Consider the following 15233-nt stretch of genomic DNA (forward strand, 5'->3'; position numbering starts at 1 on the left):
GTGTTTGAAAGATTCAGTGGACTAAAGTAACGTATTAACTGATGATTAGTTACAGGCTCTAAGTCCAGGCAACAAGCTTAAAGGGAGGGAGGAAACACAACATGTGACTGCAATCCCACCTGCACAACAGACCCTAACACATGACAGCAGGAGGTTCAGGAGGAGGGTGACACAGCTGACAAACACAGGATTTTAGGAGGGTACCCTGGCATCGGGGTTTGGAGCAGAGGAAAAGAGCACAGGGCAGGAAACAGTGGGTCACGTCACACTCCAGAACAGCATGGGCTCACCTTTATCCTCTGGTGTTGCCAAAGCAATGTACAGCAGGAACAAAGTCAATTCTGACTTTAATTTGGAGGGAGATCATTAAGAAGTGAATTGATCACAGACCCTTAATAACAAACAATAATGTTTTATCTGTTGGGGTCCTGGATCATTTTAAGAGTGTAACAGGGGTGTGATACGTTTCAGCACCACTGACCTATTGTTCACCACCTATGCCTTGCTCTGCGGTGTCTCTAATGGATGGCCCTTGGTAGGTTTGGCTACCTGCATGGTGCCTGGAAACACTGAGGGGGGCTTCAGAACTGGTGCCAGTCTATCAGCCTTGGCCAGCCTGTGGGGGGCTCAGCATGGGCACCACACAGGCAAGTTGGGTCACCTCTCCTTGAAGAACATGAAACTTGGGAGGATCCATTAGTAGAACACAGGCTGAGATCACAGGCTCCACTTGCTCTGCTCATACACGGATGCTCCTGCTGACCCATACTGGACTATCCTTCATGTGGAGGTCAGGAATGTGGGCCACTATGAATGACAGGCCACTCCCAGGCAGGAGGGTGAAGTATGAGGCCTACACACTACCACCCAGGTGTGAACCAGTCAGACCCTGATAACTTGCACCATCCACCCATCTCATGGGCTCTAACACCCCACTCTTAGCAAGCACGGCCAGGAGAAGGCTGCGCAGCCTTCTGGCACCAGATCTCTGGAGGGCCAAGCTCTCAGAACCTTCCCCAGCACCATTGCCCTTGCTGTAAAGTGGGCTGGATGGTTCAGGGCAGGGGTGCATGAAGACCCCATGCACCAAAGACAAAAGCAATGTCCCAGTGCAAGACAAAGTAAATGTGATGGCTTGGGATAGCAAAGGGGGCCAGGTGGGGCACATACCCGGCACTTGAGCTCGTACTCCTTTAGGACCTCTACAAACCGCTCCTCCTGGGCCAGGAGCTCTGTAGTCTGTGGCTCCAGCTGAAAGTCAGACCCACACAGAAGAATGATAGGATCTCAGACCAGGTAGAATGTGTGCTGTCACCCCGTCATGTTCCTCCCACTAGGCTCAGCATCTCCAGGTACAGCCTTCCATCCCTCCTCCTCCTCCCTCCCTTCATTTAAAATATCTCAAGGCAGAAGGATGCTCTGAATTTATGGAAGGTGGTCATACTCTTAACTGGAGTCTGGGGTGCATTCCTACCTCAGCTGCCTGGGATGCCCCCTGCCTGGACCTCTCCATGCAGCACCTCCTCTCCCCTCCTTCTCCCAAAGTGATGGGCAGGGCCAGATGGAGGGCCTCATGGTGGGCATGGAGCTCTCTTCTGTGCCCCCCACCACTGAGAACCTATCACTGGGGTCTGTACACATGGTGCTGGCGAGCCCTGGCTCTGTCACTAAAAGATTAGTACCCCTGCACTGCAATGAAGAGGAAGAAAACAGAAGGAAGGTCAATCTGCTGATTTTTCTCTCCATTCTGGAATTTAAGTAAGAAAAAACAGAATTCAGTCACCTATGGATTCAAGTCCCTGACACTTTTTACCCAGTAACCAGAGACTCAGAATCAGCAAAAGGACTTGCCTTGTCCTTCAACACAAATTCCAGGTCATTCTGCAATTTCAAGACCAGCTTCTCTGATTCTGAAAGCTTTTCCACAACTTCAATAATCTCCTTCTGTAATCGACTGTTTTCCTACAAGACAAAAACCAGCAGTTTACCGGGCTTTGGGAGTGGAGGACAGAGCTGTCAGCAGCTTATCTCCCCTCTGCATCAAAAACTTATTCCCAGCAGCACTTCCAATCAGGGAAGAAACCTGCAAATGCAGGTGTCTGCTGCTCACTGCTTGCAGGAGAGGAGGCTGTGCTGGGGAACCAACCCCACAGAACCCCTCACCAGTGCTCGTCGCTTTCTTCACTGCTCTTACTTCTCCCATCCCCAGTGCTCAAGAAGACTATGAGTAACACAAGAGGCTGGGGGCAATCCTTTCTGAGCTATTTTCTGAATGATGGATTTGAAACTACACACTTATAGTTCAGATGTCCAGCAGGGGAGGAAGGCAGAGCCCACAGACATGGAAAATCATGGAGAAGAGCAGTAAGGACACGGTGTGGGCAAGGGCCCAGCTTCTCCCCCAGGCAGACAGAGACCAGGCAGATGTGGAAAGAATCTGCAGGCTCTGAGTTAGGAAAAGAAGAGGAAGGCAGGAGCAGAGGATGGACCAGGGAACACCTCACTGGATGGAATCAAATGCTGGGTGGCTGTGGATCACAGGACACTCACCAAAGCCCAGAAAACTCCCTCTGCTTCAGACCACACACCCAGGACTCCCAAAGAGTGGGCTTTAGGTTTTGGTCTTTGGCTGACCCCACAGATGCTCTGGTTTCCAGGGTGTGCAGCAAAGTTGGCCGCCGCCACTGACCCTCCATGACCATCATCCCCCTGACCCAGAGCACAGAGTAAGAGCCCCACAGGTCTCAACCTGTCCTGGTGCCCCCACAACCAGAGAGAAGGAAGGGGTAATGCGTCTTGTGGAAAAGCCAGGACCCTTCTTGCTTTGGCTGAGAAATGTCCTATCTTTGTGGCTGCAGCAAATGTTCCTTAGTTGGAAATCGCAGGCATTTCCCTCCCACAGAAATGTAATAAGGTCACTAGGAGGTATTCAGTCCCTGACCAGGAAAATGTGGGATGTGGGAGGATGGACCCTCAGGCAACCTCATGTCTTTCCATGCAGGATGTCCTAGGGAGACACAGCTCCTCACCTACCTTCAGCGCCAGAGTCAGCTTCCCACGTAGGTTGGCCTCCTCGCCCCGCAGACGCTCCAGGTCCTTCTCCAGCACAGCTGTCTGCCTGCAGGTCTGCTCCCAGAGCAGCTCACGTTCCCTCTCCACCTCAGACCGCAGGAGGCTCAGCCTTTCCCGGTACCCCTGCTCCAGGTGTCTGCATGGTACACAAGGAATATGTCATGTTGGGTCCCAAGGGGCACCGCCTAGGCCCATACTGACCCCTGTCTCTCCAGGGACATCTCCCAAGCAACATGGCCTTTCTTCCTTGGAACCTTCCAGCCCACAGCACTTGGCCACACTGTCTGATACTCCATTGTTCCTGCTTGACAGAAGGGGTCACTGAACCTCAGCTAAGCTGCAGATCTTGTAAGGGCAGGGGCCCTGCTTTAAATCCCACCCTACCCTGGGTCTGGTGGTGGATGCCCCACTCAGGGCTGGGGAAGGTGACAAGGGAAGCAAGCAGGTCCCTGGACCCTCTGGAGTGAGCTAGCGAATGCTTTCTGGGAGTACACCTCTCTGATGCCCTCTGCCTTTCAGCCGCCTTCCACACCACAGCAGCCATCAAATGCCTTGGATAACCAAATGCGCACAAAAGTAAGCCTCTAGTGCAGGACTCAGGCAACATAAAACCTGGGGACAGTGAATCCCAAAGCAATCAGAGGACAAGGTAGGAGGCATTTTTTTTCACCTCAGTTTCTGCCTTACTCTTTTTAAAGAACCAGTTCTATCAGCAGAAAAAAGTGCCAAATCTTAGTTTTATCACTAAAACAACCACTTAGCAGGATCTCTCAAACCAAGTCTCTCTAGACTGAAGATGAGCAAAACTCGTACTTAGCAGAGGGCTTGGCAACATTAATAATTAAGAAGAGAACACTGAGGGACGCCTGGGTGGCTCAGTCGGTTGAGCGTCCAACTTCAGCTCAGGTCAGGATCTTGCAGTTTGTGGGTTCGAGCCCCGCGTCGGGCTCTGTGCTGACAGCTCAGAGCCTGGAGCCTGTTTCAGGTTCTGTGTCTCCCTCTCTCTGCCCCTTCCCTGCTCATGCTCTGTCTCTCTCTCTGTCCCTCAAAAATGAATAACTGTTAAAAAAAAAATTTTTTTTAAAAATAAGAAGAAGAGAACACTGGGGGCTTGTCCTCCAGCCCCTCTAGACAGTCTGGACTTTCGTTCTCATCCCAAAACTTTAAGGAAAGAAATGGAGGGAAAGGAAATGGAGGAAGGGCAGCTGTTACTTAGGGGAAAACAGTAAGATGAATCTAGCTAATGTAACACTCCACAAACTTTTGGGGTAGTTTTTAAAAAATACTTATTTGACCATACCACTCCACTCTTTAAAAACTTGTGAAATATCCAGCAAAAGGAAAATGGATAAATAAGATATGGTAGACCCACATAACAGGATGCTCTGTGGCCATCACAAAAGCATATGTGATATAATACCATTTTGTAAATAATTAGGTACATGGGAAAAAAAAGTGAATGACATAAAAAATGTCAGGAATGGGGCGCCTGGGTGGCTCACTCGGTTAAGCATCCGACTTCAGCTCAGGTAATGATCTCACAGTCCGTGAGTTCGAGCCCCGCGTCGGGCTCTGGGCTGATGGCTCAGAGCCTGGAGCCTGCTTCCAGTTCTGTGTCTCCCTCTCTCTCTGCCCCTCCCCCGTTCATGCTCTGTCTCTCTCTGTCTCAAAAATAAATAAACGTTAAAAAAAAATTAAAGGGGCGCCTGGGTGGCGCAGTCGGTTAAGCGTCCGACTTCAGCCAGGTCACGATCTCGCGGTCCGTGAGTTCGAGCCCCGCGTCGGGCTCTGGGCTGATGGCTCGGAGCCTGGAGCCTGTTTCCGATTCTGTGTCTCCCTCTCTCTCTGCCCCTCCCCCGTTCATGCTCTGTCTCTCTCTGTCCCAAAATAAATAAACGTTGAAAAAAAAAAATTAAAAAAAAAAATTAAAAAAAAAATGTCAGGAGTGATAATCTCTGGTTGAAACTTCTTTTTTTTTTTTTTTTTCAACGTTTATTTATTTTTGGGACAGAGAGAGACAGAGCATGAACGGGGGAGGGGCAGAGAGAGAGGGAGACACAGAATCGGAAACAGGCTCCAGGCTCCGAGCCATCAGCCCAGAGCCCGACGCGGGGCTCGAACTCACGGACCGCGAGATCGTGACCTGGCTGAAGTCGGACGCTTAACCGACTGCGCCACCCAGGCGCCCCTGAAACTTCTGCTTTTATTTTTACTTTTACTTGCATTTTCTATAATGAATGTGTATCATTTATTACTTTTGCAGTTAAGAAAAACCAAATACAGCCATAAAATCCTCTTCTAGAAATTCCTGATAATGCTCCAGTACTCATGGGGCAAAATGCAAACTCATGGGGCCTTCACATGTCCCTTCACCAGATTCTCAGACCGAGGTAAGGTTTTTGAGTTTGTGATTCTCTGACCCCAGGAAGGACATCATAAAATTATTCCCATATGGTTGGGAGAGAATCAAGCCTAGCACACTGTGACTGAAGCAAATCAGTTTTCCGTTACTCAAACTGATCATCTCAAATCAATTTACATTTAGCTCTTGGACACAATTCTTGAAAAAGGAGTTTTCTCCTGTGAATAATATTAACCAAGGGCTGGGAGGTTGCAGTACAGGCTGTCAGCAGAGGAAGGTTGTGTGGGAGTCAGACTGCTCCAGAGTCTAGAGAGGTCCCTGTGGGCCCCTCTCACCCAGGGTCCCAGTGAGGCTTCAACTCAAGGTCTCAGTGGTGCCAGATCAGTCCCACTCCTGCTCAGGTGGGATCCCAAGTCTCCAAGTCAGTAGTGAGTCTAACAACACACTGTTAGAAGAGCCATGAGGAGGAAAGGGGAGGTACTGAGAAAGGAAAAAAGCTCTGTTGGCTTCTTCCAAGGTTCCTTCAGCTCCTAATTTGCAGTAATAGTCTCACTCTGTGGAAACCCATGCTGACCTCATATCCTATTTTGTGAAGTCAGGGAACTAAGGAGGCTATGACAGGTGAGCAAAATCATACATCTGTAGCTACAAGAACCAACACTCTGAACATTCTTTTTTTTTTTTTTTTTAACGTTTATTTATTATTGAGAGACAGAGAGACACAGAGTGTGAGCAGGGGAGGGGGCAGAGAGCGGGGGAGACACAAAATACAAAGCAGGTTCCAGGCTCTGAGCTGTCAACACAGAGCCCGATGCGGGGCTTAAACTCACAAACTGTGAGATCATGACCTGAGCCAAAGTCGGTCACCCAACCAACTGAGCCACCCAGGCACCCACACTCTGAACATTCTAATTCCACCTGCAGGAACACGCTCAGCAAGAAGGGGTGAGCGGGGCGGCTTGCGGCTGGATGCCACAAGGGAATCAGCTGAACAGAGACAGTCAATTGCTGACAAGAGACAAACTGCAGTTATTTCCTAACTAAACGCTCCTTTGTGATAAACACCACCCATGCTCCACACTGAGATAAGGGAGGCTCAGCAAGGCCACAGTCAGCATATCCACACAGAAGTCAAGGTGTCCATTGCTAGTCTCCCCACCCTGGGCTCCTCGGCCTTACTGACACCTCCTTATAAAACCATGTTTATTTATTTTTCTCAGGTTTGATTGGAAGTATTTTTGAAAATTTGGTGAAAGGATCCTTAATGTTTGGGTTTCCTGAACATTCCCGTTATCTTGGGAGAGTCTTTTGTGCAGGAGTGTTGGAAGTGAGTATGCATGTGTGCACACTTGTACACACGCACGTGTACTCTCTCACACTCATGCCCCTTGACACCATCTCTTGCATACTCCTTCTCCACACCAGGCAGGAGTAGGTGTGGACATCCAATGGTGAGCAGACGAGGATCTCAGCCTGCTGCATTCAGCCTTCCCCAGCCACCCCCAGGAAGGAAAGGGCGATTCTAGAGTCCCATAGACTCAGATGTGTGGCTCTGCTCCATGCAGAGCCTGCTCCCCCACAGACTAGGAGTAACAGCCACAACTCTCCCTTGGATCCCTGAGTACAAGGGTCCTGTGGGAAGGTGAGCTGATGGGGCTCATGTGCTAACCTAGGTTGGCAATATGTGACTCCAGGTGACCCCAGCCTGGGAAGGTGATGAGCTCTCTACCCTGCAGCGCTCCTCCTGCATAATGGTCTGTTCTCACACTTCTAATACATGGCAGGCCAGGGCCTCACACTCTCTTATCTTGGGGACAGTACAGGACAAAGAGAGAGGAGACCTGGCTTCAAATTTTGGGCCACACTTGTTGCATGATTACAGGCAAGCTACTGCACTGCTGCAAGCCTCAGGTTCTTTAGCTGAAAAATGGGGCTAAAATGGCCTGTTTGGGGTAACTATGGCTGGTAACTCAGGTGACACTTGGCATACAACAGGAGCACCACAACAGTAACAGTAGTTTCACAGGCCAGAAGCTCCTTCCTGGAGGGCCGATCGGCTCCTCAACCCCGAGATCTCTGGCTGCACAGCGGAGGGACACTGTGTCTCTGGTGAAGATAAACTGGAATGGGCTCTTGGGCTTCAACCCCACTGTTTAGTTGGACTGGCCCCGTGTGGTCATGAAAGCCCCCATCTGCTGTGGCCACCTAGCAGACCTGCAGAGCCCAGGAAAGCTGGCTGCACCCCAGGATACCTCCAATCCCTCCCAGTGTGAGCCACAAGGCCCTGGGGTAAGGGCTTTGTAACTGACTGTGATAGTCCCCAGGCATGACAGGAGCAAGCCTTTCTAGGGATGGTGCTCAGAAGCCTGCAGTAAGGCAGATGGGGGCAGGTAAATGTCCCTGTGAAGGCTATTAGGCTGCCCAGCCAGGGCCATGTAAAAGGGGCTTCATGTACATCACGCTACAAGACCCACACACACTGCCAATAGGGCTGGTGTAAGAAAAGTGTTACCTTCAAATGCTACAACCACACAAGACAGGGAGAGACAACATCCCAGAGGCACAGGAATGAGATGGCTTGTCACAAGCTCTCAGACATCTGCTTGCTGAAACCATACATGCCACGTGAGTTATTACTTCTCTTTCTCATACATTTCGCAGAGGCCCACTCTCCGCTAACCCATAGGCATGAGATGCGCCCAGTGGCTGCATGCACCAGGACCTGTTAAGAGCTCGAAAACACTGACCTGTGCTCTCCTGTGCAGAGGATGGTCTTTCACCATTCCCATTTCACAGATGAGGAACCTCAAGGACTCTGTCCACCCAGGATCACAGCAAGGGCTGTTGAGGGAGAATGAGGAGGGGAGGCTGGCAGCCCTCCTGTGCCCCCACCACTAGCACTGCCAAAAGCTGAGTGTACCACACTGGTTTTTCCGCAGCACACACCCTTTGCTATACTTGAGGAGACACCTTCAAGTGACAAAAGCTGAGAAAGTGAATAACCAGCTAAGCTCTGCCAGGGATGCCTAGCATAGACTGTACACCAGAGTGGGGTGAAAATCTCCTCTTTGCCTGCTCCAGCCTGGGAGATCCTCGGGGGCTGGATTTCTTCACATTTTGGCTAATAAACCAGAGAGTGGGCTTTGTGTCCATAAAAAAAAGATCAGAAATCCTTTCCTCTGATCTGTCCAGCCACCAGTGTGACTGATGGAGCAAACTGCTCACCAGGGATCTGTTTAACTCATCATAACTTACAATACCTGAAGTCACGTTTTGGGCTCTAGGCTTCTACCATATTAACCTCCTTTCAACAGGTTCTAAAACCATTCACCAGCCCTCTCTCAAAACATTCATCCATGTCACTAGCCACAGGTACACACAGAAGACACAGTTTGGGTGGGACAGACCCCATAAGTAAAGCGGAGGATAGGAATTTTCCCTGCAGCCCATAGGCACACATAGCTGGATGCCCCTGCACCATGACCTCACATCATAAAGAGCAAGGCTACTATTTTAAATGCACACCTCTTATTTCAAGGAAGGACATCCCCAGAGGTGCACCTTCTAGATTTCTCCTGGCTCAGGTGAGGAGGGCCTCAGCTCCACCATGTTCATGACCATGGCCTCAGCTAGTGGCAGACCCACATCCACCACCCACCCTTGGCCAGAGCCGGGGAATCATGGCCCAGCTGCTGAGAAGCCATGTCTCTGCACTTGGGTATGACTGCGAGACCTACTGGATCTTCTTCTCCGTGAGATGCTCTAGGGCAGAGTGACAGTCATCCATCTCTTGCACAAACTCCAGGTTCCTCTTCTCAGCTCTCTCCAGGTCCTGCCTCGCCTTGTCTCGCTCCCTTGCCATCTGCTCCACTTGTCCCCTGCCACACGAAGGAGACAGTGTCAGAGGGGGGATACCTGCTTTGGGCCCAACAAGCCCTGTGTCTCCATGAATGATAGAAAGGGCTGCCTTAACTGGGTGCTGTGCATGGGCAGTGCTGTGCTCTGACCTCACTGCTACTACTAACCATCTCCTAAAAGTGGTTTCCAGAATTACTATGCCTGTTTTGAAGATGCACATACTGAGAGAGAGGCTAAATGACTTGTCAAGGAAGGTTTCTGGAAGGTTTCTGAACCAAGGAAGTCTGAACGTAGAGCCTTATGTTGTGCGACACCTCCAGATAGCCCAGAACAGGTAATAATTTATCCATGTCTCCCTCTTGTCCCCTCTCCCAGGGATCCCCAACACCTAATCCAGGACTGGACACATGATGAAGAGAAGGCTGGCACCCATCACCCTGCCTGGTCACACCCTGTCACCTGCAGCCAGGTATCTGGATGAGTCACTTAGAGCAGAATGTGATTTGTGTGTGTAGCTCTCACTCTTTCCATTTACCCCAGTCCCCACATGAGGTTATGCACTAACCCTTGGCACTTGCTATTCTGGTGACTGTTTATCCCCCTGAAGGAACACAGAGCTTTTCTCCCTCCACCCTCCCAAGGCATAGTCTCTGGTCCTATTCTGAGAGTGCCTGAGGTCAGAAAGCTCATCTGTCAGCATCTAATTGAATGCAAAATCCTGAGGATGGAAATCATGATTTCTTCCCTGCAGCTTTGGAACATCAATAAACACAAAAACAATCTTTATGCCAATTTGCTGAGCATATGGATGGCCTGAATACTCAGCTAATTGAAACCTGAACCCAACTAAAATGGAATGCATTCTCAGGCCCCCTGTCATTGTGCACTGGGTGACCATGTTGAGGAACACTTCGTTCTACTGTCCTGCCAGCTGCCCCAGCCCAGGACCCTCTGCCTGTTCTTGGAACACATCCCTGCCAACTGTAAGATTTCTGTCTCTGCACCCGAGAGCTCCAGTGTCAGCAGGATGAGTGTCAGGTTCAAATTTCCCCTTTGGAATATTGCTAAAAGGAACTAAGGGAGGACCTCAACATCAGTTTCTAAGCTTCTTACCAAGTGTGAAGGCAGACTGGTGACTCAGAAATTCTGTGGCCGTTAAAGCCCTAGCAGCAGCTACCACACAGGCCACTGGGTCCTCAGGCTCCTCTGAGACCACACAGGAGGATGCCACTCGAGGCACAGGTAGCCCTCTTCTGCACTCACAACTCAGCTCTTTCCCTGTCCCACCAAGAGTGCCCACTAAAGGACAGCCAGTGGGAAAGGTGGTGTCAAGTCCTTTGTCCCCTGGGACTGGCTTGGGGTAGACAAGGGCAGACTGCCCATTTCCCTCCAGGCAATGCAGACAGCTATACCTCCACAACCTCCCCAACCTCCCCAACCACACTGGGCTCTTACTGGCGGAAGCTCAGCTCCTGGCGGTAGCAGGCCAAGGCTGCCTGTTGAGTGGCACCACTGACCATCATGAGCTCATTCTCAAGGGCCCAGGTCAGCTCCAAAAGATTCACCTTCTCGTCCACACTGAAGCCAAGACTCTGAAAATAGCAAAGCCCATTGGGCGGGAAAGGATGTGTGACTTCTCCAAATACTTCCTGGCTTTCCTAAGAATAGGCCAGGCCCAGATCCACACTGTCCTGGTGGCAGCACCTGCCAATTCTTCTGTCTGTAAAGTCTCTGCCCTGCCCCCACCCATGTTACTCTGGTCTCCCTTCCCCCATAGTCCCTGTCAAAGCCAAGTTCTCCCCTCACCCCTCATCAGGGAGTATATGACCCAGGCTGGACAAAGACCTTCCTGAAAAGGTAACTGACACAGAAGCAGAGGACATCATGGGGACTGATAAGAGGCCGGCAGAGAGGCCATTTTCTGTGAAATAAGTTGCTGTATGAACCCTGCTAGCCTTGGGAGCTGTGTGAAGAGAACTGACCTGAGCCCAACACCACCAAGAAGCAAGCAGAGGATAGATGTAAAAGAGCCCTGACGACACCTCTGGGCACCTTCTCCCAAGTGCCTGCTCACGTGAGCCCGTAATATCCTCCCTCCTTAAGACATTTTGAATTGAGTTTTTATCATTTCAAACTAATAGAATCTCCATGAAGTATATGTATGGGTGGGTAGTTTTGTTGGTAGGAAAGCGATCTAACAGAGAGATGAGCCATGGCCTAGTGGAGTGGAGCATTCTTCCCCTCAAGATTTTGAAAATAAGAGAATAAAACCATTTACATTAAATGTATTGTACCACAATAATAATAATAATAAACCATACCCATATACCCCTCTGCTCAACTGACAACAACTAACACTTGCTACATTTGCTTTTTTAGTGTTGAGTATTCTTGACCCCTGCTCCTTCTATGATGTCAAAAAATTACAGTTACACCCACATCTAGAGGCAGGCACCATGTCAGGGACTGGAGACAAGGGGACACAGCATTCTCAGTCACACAAGGAAATGAGGCATGCTCCCTTTTTTAACCTATAAAATGGAGACCAGGCTTTCCACTGCTCCCCCACTTCCCAGAGCGCTTCTGAAGAGAAGTGACATCAGGGTAAAGCATATGGAATAACTGGGAAGCTCAAGCTGTTATTCCACAAGTAAAGACGTCCCAGCCATCATGTCACCAGACAGAGGGCACAGACATGATAGGTCACAGCAGCAGCTTCCTGACCAAGAAGAAAGGAGTCATCAAAAACCACATGGCAAGGGTGTGAGCCAGCCTCCAAGACAGCCCCGTGTCTCTCACCTCCTGGCACCCATACCCAGGTATTCCCCTCTCACACACAACAGGGTCAACCTGTGTCACACACAGGACACTGAGGAAGTGACAGTGTATGACTTCCAAGGTTGGGGCTTGGAAGACACATAGCCTCCTCCTCACTCTCTCTTAGATGGCACTCCCAGGAAGTCACTGCCTAGTTGTGAGGAAGCTCAAGCAGCCCTAGGAAGGGGCCATGTGCAAGGAATGGAGGCCTCCTGCTACAGCAAGTATCAATCTGCCAACTTGGGAGCGGTGGTCCAGCCCCAGTCAGTCATTCACAAGACTGAGTACTGGCTGACATCTGATCAACCTCAGGGGAGACCCTGAGCTAGAGCCACCCACTACATAGCTCCCAAATTCCGGACCCACAAAAACTGCTCAAGACAAGAAGAGTCATTGTGTTTCAAGGTGTAATTTAGTGGTAATTTGTTGAGGAAGGACAAATAACCATTCCCAGGCCTCCTCCTAGAGCACTCTCAAGGGCTTGGATAAGAAGCTCCTTGAAATGGCCAGGGGTTTTGAGAAACTGGGTATGTGATGCCAGCACATCCACACTAAGGGCTCACCCAGCTGATGCTTCCTTCTCAAGAGAAAGGCCTTTCTTTTTCAGGCATGGTGTGCTTAGTTGTCTTGGTAGGACCAGCAGCCTGTGGTCTTCACCACCAACATCACAGGTAAGCAGTTTCTGAGAGCGTCACAGGCAGGAAGGGCCCGACCTGACATACCAGGATACCCAGAAGGCCTGCCCCACTCGCTGCTGCTCCCGCCCTGGCTATGTGGGCTCAGGCAGCGACCTCATCTGTCACGTGAGACAGAAACAACTACACTGAGTGAAGAGTAAACAATGTTACAAACTTCACAGGTCCTTGTTTGGTGCCAAGTGCTGAGAGTTCAGTAAACACCTCTGCCCTTCAACAAAATGGAAGCAAATCCTCAATGCAACTAGTAAATTACAAATTGCTAAGGAAATGGAAATATTCTCTGACAGCAGGAAAGCAATAAAAAGGGTAAGTTATGAAGTGTCAGAGGCAAATTTGAGACTCACCATGCTCTAAAGGCAGCCAGCCCACCCCCAAATGACAGGGAATCAGGAATACAGTTTCAGGGAGAATCTCAAAACCGTGAATCTCTTTGCTCTTTGCCCTCCCAGGGAGCCAATCTAGTAACTAGGGCTCAGTCTCCAGCTCTCCCAAGGGCCAGGTGCCCAGTTCTGGCCTTACTGTCCAGGCTCTGCCCAGGCTGCTGGGTGGCCACACTCAGCAATGGCTAGGCCCAAAAGGGCCTCGCCCAAAGTGTCAGGAGGACTATCTTAAACGTTGTCATTGGGCTCCTCTGTGAACTGTTAGTTTGTGCTAATAAGGACATTTTCAGAGGCAATATAAAAAAGCCTACCAAGAGTTAAAATGTGTAACTTCAGAAATCTAGCCTACCAAGAAATACCAGCATAGGAACAGGAGGATATATAATCTAAACAAGATTTAGAACAGAAAAAAAATCTACATGTCCAATGATAGGAAAAAGGTAACAAATTAACAAGATATACAGTATACCAATTTTGCAAAAAAAAATTTTAAAGCTGGAATATCCAAATATATATTTCTTTTCTGTGCTGGGGAAAAGCTCTGCAAAAACTCCCACTGAGCCGTGAGGTGTTGCTACTCCTACACAATGGGAGCAAAAGGGGGCAGGCTTTATTACTTTATGATTTTGTGTACAGTTGACACTTAAAATTTTTTTTAATGTTTATTTTTGAGAGAGACAGAGTGCGAGCAGGCAGGGGTCAGAAAGAGAGGGAGACACAGAATCTGAAGCAGGCTCCAGGCTCTGAGCTGTCAGCACAGAGCCCGATGTGGGGCTCAAACTCACGAACTAGAGATCATGACCTGAGCCAAAGTCGGACGCTTAACCAACTGAGCCACCCAGGCTCCCCCAGTTGACATTTTTTTTTTTTTTTTTTTTACAACACAAAGTGAAATTTGGAAATGAAGATCAGCAGTCCAGCTTACACACACACTTTTCCCCAGTATTCTTCTCTTACCCTTGTCCAGCCCCTGTGCACAACTGGCTTGACTGCCCCAGAGCAAGCTCCCTTCAAACCCCAGGGGTCTGGCCCTGTGTCCCTGGGGGAGGTTGGACTGGCCCCCAGAAGAGGCCTGACCCCATCTGAAGACAGTCTTGTGGGCCAACCCCCCGAAGAGCATGCAGGAACTCGGGAGGAGGCAGCAGGGCAGTGTACCTCCACACCCAACACGGTGGAGGAGGGGGTCCGGGCAAGCAAGGGCCATGAGGGGAGAAGAGCTTGGCCAGCCAGGCAGCAGCTCTGGGCAGAATTTGGGTTCACTATGGAGCTCATCTTCCACAAAATGGAAACACTCAGACTACTGGGACAGTGACATCCAGTAAGACGTCTCTACCACAAGGTAGGAAATTTTCTCCCCTCGTCTGGGATGGACCGCCATTGTCCAGGTAAGCAAAACATCCACAAGGCTAACAATGTACTGAGGGAAATGTCTAAGATACCGAAACCTACCTTCAAGTGGATTTGTTTCAGATTTGTTTTCTCTGCTTATTTATTATCTCTTAAAGTTAAAATTTCTTATATTTTAATGGCAAAAAAAATAAAGAGGAAAATGATTCTAACAGGCCTTCCCTACATGGGGTTCCCCCAGAGAGTGCAGGCCCTGTGTGTCTGTGGGATTCTCTGTCCAGCCTCCTCTGAGAGCAAAGGGCCCTGAGGTCCCCTGCTGGCCCCATGCTGCCTGCATGCTCCCTCCAGGGCGGCTGTGAGTGACCAGTTCCAGACCTGCAAGATTTCTCTGCTGTTCCGAATCCCCTCCTGGGCCCACAGGGTGATGAGCTGCTCAGGAAAGGCAAAGCCGGTGCCATCATCAATACTGCACAAGAGGCGCAGGCCTGAGCACACGGACACCAGGGATGATGTTGTGGCAGTCTGGCAGCTGCCCTCCTCCAGGACCTGTGTGTAGAGAAAGTGGAAGTGCCTCTTGTTTATTTTTAGTATTTTCCAACTTCAGTAGCCTGTGCTCAACCTTTCACTGTCTCATTGAGGTCTGTCAAGAACAGCTCACACAGTGACCATTAGCTCTGTCTCCCAGACTAGTAAACAAAG

At 49.9% G+C, this 15233-nt stretch overlaps 1 protein-coding gene across 5 annotated transcripts in view; it reads right to left on the reverse strand.

Annotated features, from left to right (window-relative positions):
* The window catches only part of NINL (ninein like), a 175426-nt gene that overhangs the window by 59400 nt on the left and 100793 nt on the right, over positions 1 to 15233 (reverse strand). For all 5 annotated transcript variants that reach the window (XM_032592609.1, XM_032592610.1, XM_030310248.1 and 2 more), the window contains 6 exons: positions 14910 to 15080; positions 10748 to 10884; positions 9172 to 9312; positions 3034 to 3208; positions 1852 to 1962; positions 1171 to 1251 (listed from right to left, as the gene is read on the reverse strand). In XM_032592609.1, coding sequence (XP_032448500.1) covers positions 1171 to 1251; positions 1852 to 1962; positions 3034 to 3208; positions 9172 to 9312; positions 10748 to 10884; positions 14910 to 15080 — 816 coding nt within the window. The remainder of the gene's footprint in view (positions 1 to 1170; positions 1252 to 1851; positions 1963 to 3033; positions 3209 to 9171; positions 9313 to 10747; positions 10885 to 14909; positions 15081 to 15233) is intronic.

The sequence above is a fragment of the Lynx canadensis genome, chromosome A3, assembly GCF_007474595.2.
Source record: "Lynx canadensis isolate LIC74 chromosome A3, mLynCan4.pri.v2, whole genome shotgun sequence".
Taxonomy (NCBI): Eukaryota; Metazoa; Chordata; class Mammalia; order Carnivora; family Felidae; genus Lynx; species Lynx canadensis.